The 11,388-nt window shown below is 42.7% G+C and overlaps 1 protein-coding gene across 1 annotated transcript; it reads right to left on the minus strand.

Moving 5' to 3' along the window:
* Positions 1-3,683: 3,683 nt before the first annotated feature.
* LOC139654821 (guanylin-like) lies at positions 3,684-6,188 on the minus strand. The gene is made up of 3 exons (XM_071532013.1): positions 6,114-6,188; positions 5,549-5,741; positions 3,684-3,742 (listed from the first exon to the last, which is right to left on the minus strand). The coding sequence occupies exons 1-3, from the start codon at positions 6,186-6,188 to the stop codon at positions 3,684-3,686; spliced, it is 327 nt and encodes a 108-aa protein (XP_071388114.1).
* Between the last annotated feature and the right edge of the window lie 5,200 nt (positions 6,189-11,388).

An 11,388-nucleotide genomic window follows, 5' to 3' on the forward strand; every position in this document is an offset into this window, starting at 1 on the left:
GTTCAGGCCGGATCAGGATGCTTCGGGGGTTTAGTAGAGCTGTTTCTTCTGTGGCAGCTGTATCTCTGCTCTGCCTCTTATAAGGCAGCTGGTCAGGTTAGTGAGTGATTTATTAACAAGGCAATTAGGAGTGTAGGGAGAGGTGGGGGTGGTGGGGGGTGGGGATGAGACCCAGGTAGGCATCAGAGTGTAAGATAACCAAAAACCAACAAGATGAAGTCCAGAGGATCCTCTTCCTCTTTTTTGGTTTATAACCTCTATCCTCTTTTTGGTTTATAACGTCTATCCTCTTTTTTTTTTGTTTATAATGTCTATCTTTATTGTTTATTCCGTCAGCGGGAGTTTTCACTGTTGACTTTGCGTCTCAGACTTACGCACCTGATGCCTCGACATCACGTCATAAATCTGATCCTCCGTCTCTCTCCCAGAGATATTAGTCACCAACCTGTCTGATAAAGAAGCGGCCATACACATAGAATCGATATATATAGGTCAGCAGGCACTTCTTTAAATCGCTGTGATATTTGCCAGTGATGACGTTTTCTAGATGTAAATGTCAACTTTTTACTTCGATTACACAAGTGAAGAAGCAGCTTTAAACAGAAATTCATGTTCTGATGATCTTGAAAAAGCAGTTCGGCACCGCTCTCTTAATTCAAATCATTATTTACTCTCTGAATTCAAAACCTAAAATTTTTGAAAAGCTGTTATTTTGGCAAAGGAGACAATGTGACCAAAGTAACTATGATGTTAGACACTTTGATCGACTTTTGTGAAAGGGAGCAGCTCTCTCCCAAAGCTAGACAACAGAGATAAGAGATAACCAAGGGTCGATCTTTGACGTCACTGTGAGTCAAAACCTGGAGCTCATCCATGAGCAATGAGTTTCAGTCTGACTTTGTGACCTCATACGCGCTTTGCTTCAGATTTTACATTGAAACAAGCTTTATTTCTGTGTCCTACTAACAATTATGTGCCAGAAAATGTGCCAAAGACCTCACAAAATCACCCTGGATAGCCGACTTTAACTGTATTTCCAGTCTCCTGTTCAATTTAAAGGGAGGAAATCCAAGTTTTATCTCCTGAGTCTTGGATCTCTCGTTTCTGACTTTGAAACAGACTTCATCTGTTCATGTTCTGGACTGAACTCATGAAATCATGAACATTATAATAACTTTTGTAAATGATCCTTTAGGGTGGGCTTTTCCTTTTAAATGGGATGCCGCTGAATTTTAGCTTTCAAATACTTTCCTACTAAACCCAGTTGCCTAGTCTGTGATGTTACAGGGATGTGAGAGAATAAATAGCAAAAAAAAAAATGGAACAAAATGGCTATTACACTATAAGTCAGGGTATATTTGTATATTTTGTGGTATGGAACTGATAGCACTATGATCTAATTTGAATGTGAGAGTTCAGAAACACACACACTCACACGTGCATACACACACACACACACACACGCATACATACACACACACACACACACACACACACACAAAAGCGATCAGAACACAGCTGTTAATCTAAAACTCAACAAGTATTGTTTAGAAAATCAATGAAGAATGTCAGAGACCTTGGTTTTCACTGAGTTTACATTACGAAAGCCTTGAAAGGGATTGTAAGGATTGATTGATGGCTTGCATTGACAGCCTTGTTCAATCACCCCAAAGCTTCACCAAAAACATGTCCTTCTTCTTGATAAGATATACATCTTCCCTTCCTCCTCTATTGTCAAACCTTTGTAGTTACAACTTATCTTGCTCCTGTCTTGGGGGAAAAACCAACCTCTGCCTAACACTCCTCAGGTATTTATTATACATAAATATTCTAGGGACAGAGGCATATTTTTATTCTGTGGATAATGTTGATCCCTGAACTCATTATTATTGGCTGCTTTCATTGTTGGTAATAATGGATTTTAAAGTTATTCTACCGTTGCACTTATCATAAGTTACTCTGGATAAGTGTCACCGAATTGCCTTACATGCAAATTTGAAAATTATATATCTGCAAAGCAAGAGCTGGATGTTAAAGACCCGGTCATGAATTGGAGTTTAATGCCTTTTGTGTTGCCAAGATCATCCCAATGGATTTGTTTCAGTTTATTCCACTGAGTTGAAGCTTTTTTTTCTGTCTCAATTCAACTGACTCAACTCATGACTGTATGTGAAGACTTAACATGACTTTAAAATGTATGTTGAAGGTATACAATTAGTATTTACATTTGCATTGTTTCACCATTGATACATTTGAGAAGAATGGACTTCAAAACTTTAATGCAATAAGGCTGGGTAACTGTTTACCCAGCCTTATTGATTTTAGCGGACTGTTGATGCACATTAAGCTGTTTAACCAAACACATACAAGTGATTTACAACAGGGATTTAAAAGCCCTTTAAATGCCCTGTAGAATTACTAGGAAGAGGAAGCATTCATAATCCAAGTTGTAGTAATAATTGTATTAGTAGCAACAGCCAAAACATCAACGACAACAAAAGCATGCATGTGATGTGGTCCTTCAGAGGTGAACTAATCATGTACCAATCATAACTGAGAAGAACATATTTAATAGTTTTTTGTTCACAGTATGATGTGGAGAGACTTTACAATTTGAGAACATAATTACAGTGCAATTACAAGTGGAAGATTAACCAGCAACAGTGGTGTTGTTATAGCATAAAGGCCTAAAGGTTGTGGGGAAGGTTTAGGTGACTTGAAGGTTGCTGGTTCAAATTCCCAGACTGGATGGGAAAATCTAGGTGGGAGAAGTGAATGAGAAGTGAATGAGGAGCGAATGAGGAGTGAATGAGCTATGTGCTTGAAGAAAGCATATCTGAAATTACACTGACTTTATTTGCCAGAAACAGCAAATGTACTCTACCAGAGTTTGTCTCAATGGCATTGATGCAGACACACACACACACACACATATATATATACAGTATATTTATGTATGCATGTATATAGGTATCACTGCAGTTTCATCATTAAATAATTATGTGCCTCCAGGCATCAATGCAAAGAGCGTGGCTGCAGCTGTACAGGGGGCATGATGAGGCTCCAGCAGTGTGTTGGACCTACAGTTTATATGAGGTATTTATGCTGAGTAGGATGAAATGCATGAAATAAATAATTCGCAACCCTGAAAATGGACATAATTCCTGAGGCGAGGTGGGTTAAAGCTTGTGCAGATATCGTGAGTAATGCATTTTGTAAAGAACACAAGGTAAACTGGATCTATCAGTTAAGGCTTTTTATTCAAAACAGTAATAAAAAAGAAGAAAAAAAGAATAGGCATCCTCTGCTTTAAATACATATACAAAGCTCGGTAAGATATGTATGTGAAATGTAACAAACAAAATACATTCTAAATATGTATGATAAAGGAATGGTAGTGGAAAAATAAGTGCTACTACAAGGTAACAGTTTGCAGAAAACACGCCACAATTTGTCACGACTCTTTTTCTTTTGGGCCATTTTGTTTGATGTTGACTTCAAAGTTTACAATTTGCCACAGTCAGAGCCTCTCTCTGCCTTCAGGGAACACAAATTCTGCATCTTATCATTACATGCAACAATACCAGAAATGCTCTGAAAAAAAGTTGTTTGGAAAAAAAAAATCACAAGGCTCAAGCTTGGCAAGATGGTTTTCTGTTTCCTTCCGGGTCCGCTGGGTTTATTTAGCAGCCGGTGCAGGCAGCAAAGGCGCAGATCTCACAGACGTCCATGGGAACAAATGCTAAAGTAAAGAGAGGGAAGAAAAGTAATTTAGAAAGATATTTAAAAAAAACAAAACCCTGGATCACTGTCAACTCAGCTACGTTACTGAATCATCATGAACCAGGGCTGCCAAGTTTTGACCTCAGCTTGGAGTGAGATTTGTGTCGGGGGAGGGAGGGATGTTATATTACTAGATTGATTGATCAGCATTGAGGTACTTACATTCATGATTTTGCATAGGCATACTAACCTAAAAACCTATTATTGGGAATCGCGAGAAAGTTTCAGAGCAGAGACACTGTGGAGCGCGTCATACTTCGAAAGCCACGCCCACCGCGGGGGAAAAGGATATCGCTAACAACCCGGCAAAAGTGGCGATCGGGCGGAGGATATATGGACACCCTGACAAGGTTTTTCCTGTTTTCAGGTAGACAAGTATGTCAAAGAATTATTTCGGCACACTGCCTCCAACAGAGAGGGAAATGTATATTGAAAAAATTAACTTAATTGGCCTCCATCAATGTCCTTTTTCATTACTCCAATATAGCTGGATAAATTATCCCACACAGTGACCTGAAGTGTAATACTTCGAGATATACCACTACTTAATTTAATCACCAGGTAAGATAATAAATTGACCTTGAATAATTTCACTTAATATTTAAAAATCTGAAATACAGCTATGCTTTTCAGACTATAAGTTTGAGCGACGCTGACGTGACATTGGTTGTTAAAGTGGATTGTTGAACTATCTTACGTTAGCTAACAAGTCAGTGAGATTTCTCATTACTTTTACACCCTGGACTGGCAGTCAATACAGAGCAAAATATCCTGAGACCCACACATGAACACAACGCATCTGTTGTATAGAGAGGAACTGGCTCAGTAATGTTAGCTTAGTAGCAACCTAATGTTAGGACAGCATGGTAGCTTTAAAACACATTTTAACATCTTACAAGAATATAACTAGATAATTACTGGTAACTTACTTGCCAGTGACAAAATGCTGGCCACATTATAAGTGTATTTACTCTCGGGGTCCCAAAGTTTCCCCCCTCTTCTACCATGAGCCACTGTCAGCTCCTCTCTCCTTACAGCCTGGATCCACATTTTTATTCTTAACAGCTCCTTTTGCTCGGGAGCACAAAAAACAAACTTTTAAGTTTGTTGGCTGTGAATCCCACCACACAACAGCTTTTAGGCATGTTTAATTTGGGCAATAATGACAACGATGTGCATTCAGTCACACAAGGTGAATGGAAAGCGGTGCAGGGGTTTCCCCCACGATGGGCCTGGCCTATTTTATGCACTGTCTCTATAATAACTCACTCTCACTCCTGCCTGTGTGCGCACGGCGGGAGAGGAGAGGGAGAGGCGCTGTGCTGCTGCCAGAAGAGCCGCTGACTGAGATTACTCTGAGAAGCATGCATGGGAATAAATTACAATATAACAGATTTGAGTATATTTCTCACTTTCCCCCGATGGTCTGAATAACTCGCTGCTGCACAGTGCTCCTGCTGCGCTGTGCTGCTCTGTCTTGTCTGTCTGTGCGCTGTCAGTGTGAGAAAATAGACTTGTGGCATGAGAGCGTGTGAAAAGTGTCAATTGCGTGATTCTCATGGTCAATGCGTGAGAGTTGGCAGCCCTGATCTGAACTTCAATATTCACTTCAAAAACTGGCACGACTGCTGCATGACCTGTCGTCTGACCTGACGTCTTTACCAAATGATTTAGTGTTCGCTATTGATCTGCTCATCACAAAGCTTGGCTGTGCATCCCGGCTCGTACAAAGAGCTTTTTGTAATTAGTCCATATTTTGTCTCACCTAGTCTGGAGAGAGACAGGCTTGCTCCTTTCTGCTGGCAGAGGGGCAGGAACTCCTCTGGAAGGGCGGGGTCGGCACAGACCGACACGCTGCTGGTCCTGAGCCGCGGGTTTTGTTTCCCTGTCGCGCTGCTGCTTGCCGTCAGCTCCTGGAGCTTCCTCACTGCCTCCAGGGAGAAAGAAAATTCACCCTCCTGCAAAAAAACAGAGAGAGAGACTTTTTGGTTAAAGTTGAAAAACCCGTGGGCCAACAAAAAGGCCCAGATTATAGAAATAGATGAAGTTATTACAGATGTATTGGTGGTAATCAGTTCAAATAAAAGTGACAAAGTGACAAAACAAAATCACATTCAGTCACAGCTTTAATAATCCATGAAAGTACAAAATGCAACTCTATAGATGTGTAAGTCTTGCAATGTACCTACACTATATGCAAATGCTATATGCAGACCCAACTATGAATGATCTAAATATGTCAATCTGTGTTCCTTTTAATGTTTTTTTTTAAGACCAGACGTCTCATCATGAAGAAATCAGTTAAACAAAGATGTTAGAGATGCACTTACTTGGACCTGCACTGCCTCGGAGGCCAAGCCGAGAGCCAGGATCAGCAGAGCGATGGTGGGCAGCATGGTCTTCATGTTGACTGTTGACAGACAGTTGTTTACTTTCTTCTTGCTGTTGAAGTGCTCAGCAGGTGGTCAGCTCCGTCTCTGCCTTCCCTCTGTCTCCATCCCTCCTTTTAAACGTTTTTGCCCTGTCGTCCGCCGGTCATGTGACCACAGGTGCTACAAATGGGAGCAAAGTTTTTCTCACGGGTTAATGAGTAGTGATGGGGTTTTACAAGGTTGTAAAGGGGAATTCATAAATCCTACTCTGACCTCATCACCTGTCTGACTTCTTTATGGATCCCTGCCTTGCTCTTTCTCTCTCTTTCTTTCTTTCTCTCTCTCTCCCTCTCTCTCAGAGTTGATCACACCTCTGGTGGGCAGGCAGGTTAAACAGTAACCTTGTGGTTCAGTCATTTATTTATTTTATTTCTCCTTTATTTAACCAGGTGACTCCCATTGAGATATTCATCTCTTTTGCAAGGGTGCCCTGGCCAAGAGAGCAGCAAACAGATGTTACAAAAATACACAAAATCACAATATAAAATGGAATGCAAGGTGCCTTCATAATAAAGCCACACCAGCCCTTTGTTAGAAGGTCCTATTACTCACACTTATGCAAATTAATGGACTTGATAAGGAAAAAATAATGGACTTTGGTTTTTACATGGAAATATCTGCCAGACCTAGGAGCTAACTAGCTGAGGTTCAGGAGCAGGGCCACGCCTCAACTCCACCTCTTCCGGCCTTAACCTATACGAGCTTTCCTACCCTGCACCCCTGTTTGTCCTCGTTCAACTGTGCCCCTCCCACCCTCCCTCTCTTCTCTCATAGGGTCCTCAGGGGGTCTGCTGAGCCCAGGAGCTACAGAGGATTCTTCTCCGAAGCCTTCCCCACACCGCAGTCAAAGTTTCATTCATATCCAAGAAGAAGTCGTCATCTATGGCCAAATGCTACCTAACATTATCATTGAATAAACGTTCAAATCGCATTCTGTTGATGGTGTGGTCCTTGCTTGTGAATACCTCTTAGTGTTTTGATCTGATGAATTTGTTGTTTAATTTGGGGTTCACCACACTGGAACAATGCAGATAGTATCAGGTATATTGCTAATGACAGAAAAGTATACTAAATGCATTTCTGTTATTGTCTCGCCTTTCTGGCACACATTGTATAGTCTTTCGTGGCAAATCCCACCAGTCATACACCCAACTAAAACAAACCACAAAATTGTACTATAATACTATTTTATCCCATGTCTGATCAAGTTCATGTTCAGGTTTGTTTATTTATATAGCCCTTTATCACAAGCATGTCTCAGAGGACTTTACAGAGAATGTGTCTAGCTAGATCTAACTAAACACAATCAGTGGTGAACAAAATTATATAGTTCAAGCATAGTGAAAAACACAAGGTAGGCAAGAGCAGATTTTAGCAAGACAAACAATCTACCTATTCTACATAGCCTAGCCTACCCGGAACGGCTCTGGAACGGAAGGCAATGTACACCGCACGCATTTGATTGAGTCGTATGCATTACCCGCAAGTCAATAAATGCATTTTCACGCTTGTCAGACGCAAGCGGATCCGGCAAAAATAGACCAAATGCAGGAAAAAGAACGGAGTGGCAGAAACTGCCGTGCGGGTTCTGGGCGGCTTCCATGCCGCTACTGCAACGCATCTGCACCCGGTGGACATCGCAGCGCTGATTCACATGGGTGCGAGTCTGTTCCGGCACACGCACAGCTTCCGTGCCGGAGCCGTACCGCATCTGGTGGACATTGGGCTTTAGACCCTAATGCACACAAGGAAAAACTCCCAAGAAAAACCTTAGTAGGAAAACTTGGAAGAAACCTTGGGCGGGCTGAGGCAAATAGGGACACCCCCCCCCCCCCCGGGACAGCTTAGCATACAATAGGCGCCGGGCAAAACATTGACAGAGTCATGGGCAACAATAATGACAGAAGCAAATAGAGAGAGACATAAAGAAGGAGAGGCAGCATGCGGTGATAAGAAGGGGCTGAGGTCAGCGCTAAAAATTCAGTGAAAGGAGGGCAGCAGTCGTAATTCAGCGTCCAGGTGGGAACAGCGGCAGGGAAGAGCAAGGCCAGCACTGACGATGAAGAGCCAGGGCAGCACCCGTCACTGACAGGTAGAACACTGCACTGGAGTCAGAGAAGAGGAGAGAGAGGAAGCCGCGTACACACACACACACACAACACACCCAGACACACACACACACACGTACAGAGGAAGGGGAGAAAACAGCTGCACACAGAACACACAGGGTCAGAGACACGATAGGTGGGAGGAGCATCAGGGATGGGACCGAGGCCGGCACCGACGACCACTGCACTGCACCGGAGTCTGAAAAGGGGAGAGAGGAAGGGGAGAAAACAGCAGTAACAGAACACACGGGAGACACGTTAGGTGGGAGCAGGACCAAGGCCGGCGCCGTGTGAGCGCCGTGTCCACACACTTCGAAAAAAGTGCGGGGGGCCAGGGGAGTAGAAACTGCTCCCTCCTGGAGTAGTTCCTGTATCTCCCTGGAGAGGGTACTCATGTCTTCCTGACAAGGCATGAGCGGAGTATTTTGAAAACTCGCAGACGAGCGGACGAGTTTTCAAAATACTCCGCTCCCCCGCTCATTGGACTGTTCTGCTGACGTCATCGTTGCCTCCCCTCAGAGGCAAGCGGACGTGTGTGAAGACAGTCTTTCTCACACAGCGTTGTCAATGGCGTTTTCCCTCTCTGCCGCCTACTCTGCCTCGAAGCGACTAGTGGACGTCAAACGGTACAGAACCAACGGTAGCCAGAGCCATGGCGCGTCCAGCGGCGGCGGCGACTCCCCTGGTTAAATTGTTCATCTGTCCTGCAATACGGAATACATGATCCAATTCAGAAGCGGAGAGGGAGGCTTTTCCAGTTGACACGGTGGATAGGGACACCCCCAGCAGCCCCAGGTTATTGGCCATCGCTGCCGTCTGAGCCGCCAGGTGGAAAAACTTGCCATAAAATTCCACCGTCTCCTTGTCTCTTGTAAGCCAATAGAGCCCTGTTAGAGGGCTCCGCCTGTGTGAAATAGAACTACTAAATCTGAAACGTTAATACCACGAGCGAGGACCAGATCAAGAGTATTGCCGTTAGAATGGGTCTGTTTGTGAACCAACTGAGTAAAGCCAAAAGTGTCAATTTGGGACGAAAAAGCTTTGCTAAGTGGATTAGTTTTACAATTTAGATGAATATTGAAATCACCGATAATTAGGATGTTATCCGTACGAGTTACAAGGTCAGAGAGGAAATTGGAAAATTCTTCTAAAAAAGATGAATAGGGCCCAGGAGGGTGATAAAGGATGATTAGGTAGAACGCCTATGCTAACTGGAGTGGAAGGGCGCATAGTGAGCATCTCACAAGATGAGAGCTTATTATTTAGATATGGTGAAAGGTTCAGACTCGAATTAAAGATTAGGCCAATGCCCCCACCTTTCTTAGATGTCCAAGCGACATGCGAGTTGGTAAAATTAAAGGGGGAAGCTTCATTTAATGGAAGAACGGAGTCTGCCTAGTGCCTGTCTAACAGCCTGCGACCCAGCATGCCTTAGGGCAGTGTGTCATGCCTGTCTCAAGCACCTGTCCGTGTTCCTATATAAAATGTGGGCACCCAACCCAGTAGGGTGTATGCCATCTGTCTTAAGCATGCCAGGTTTACCGACTCATCTTGCTAGCGAGGTCACATGTCCTAATTATGCTGTCTGATGTCTGCATCGTTCCCATTAGCTTGAGGGGACCATAAAATAATGATCTAATTCAGAGATTCATTCAGAGAATACATTGACATGTTTTAGTGTCTGCTTGCTATCATAAATTAGCTTAAAATCTTAGAAACTAAACAATAAAAAGCCAATTAAAAAATGTGTTGCTTTCTAATTCAACTACGATTACAAATAAGACAGTAAAATCAAGTAATAATGTAACATTTTCATAAAAATGTCAGTTTTGCTACTTTGTATCACCAATTGATAGACGCAATGGTGATTCGACTGATTCCCAGTTCATGAAAGTTTTTATGCTGCTCGGTGTCTACTAGGTCTTTCCAGGAAAAAAATCCTCAAAAGAAAAAAGAGGGCACCTACAGAAAGTCAGCCACAGCAACGACTGCTCAGTACCAAAGATGTTGCCAAATTAAAGAAATGTGGATATTGCAGATTACCACTTTAGCTTTTATCACATCTCTCCTTCAAATGCTGAAATTCTTAATATGACAATATGCAAGATTTACTTTGATGTTTTTGACTCAGTGTAGGCACTGGCCCAACGTAATAATAAAGACCCTCAATGTAGACTATACTCAATTAGTCATATTTATTTTATTTTTCATATTTATTTAGCCCTTTATCACAGGCATGTCTCAAAGGGCTTTACATACCATCAGATTCATACAATTGCCACGCACGATATAAAGAGAACACATTCAGATGCATTTCCCCAGCTGATGGGGTTTAAGTATCTTGCTCAAAAACACTTCAACAGAGACAGACTCAGTGACCGTTGCAGAGATCACACCTGTGACCTTCCATTAAAGGCATAATGATCTAATTGCTAGGCTACTCTGCCTCTCATGAAGTGCCACTGCAAAATCAACTGACGCGTCACCCGGGGAGTCACTGCAGGCACTGACATACAGAGCAGTGCATGGGTGTGCCATGCTGGTGACACATTTGTGAGGTTATAAATAAGATCATAAACCCCCAAACCTTTGTGCATAGCATGACAGATGTCTACCTAACAGACTGGGAGTGCCACGAAATACTACAACTACACATACGGGCTTATGGTCAAGTCACTTTCAGCTCTCTCAGTTAGAACTGTTAACTGAAACTATAGTGATGGACTCAGTGCCTCTCATTGATTACTCGGGAGTGATGACTTCATTCTTTGAAGTAGCGATACGTGAGGTGATTCTGACCATAAATGTATTGATAAGGCTCTTAAGTTGCATGCATCACACAGGCAGACAGACAGGTAGGAGTGGTATCCTTGCTTCAGTGACGTTTCAAATTGCATTGTAAAGTACTAACCTTTGTATCAGAGAGGCAAGGCTTCAGCCAACTAGATATTTTGAAATCAGGCCAGTGGTCTGCTATGAAAACAAGGAGGCTTTCCGGCGGAAATGTGTGGGTGATAACAATGTGTGACGTATGGCAGAGAAAAAAATATTAAGGTGAGGTAATA

The sequence above is a fragment of the Centroberyx affinis genome, unplaced genomic scaffold (genome assembly GCF_046629955.1).
Source record: "Centroberyx affinis isolate AG114_WGS23_722 - 3 ecotype Tasmania unplaced genomic scaffold, CSIRO-AGI_Caff_v1 ptg002153l_1, whole genome shotgun sequence".
Taxonomy (NCBI): Eukaryota; Metazoa; Chordata; class Actinopteri; order Beryciformes; family Berycidae; genus Centroberyx; species Centroberyx affinis.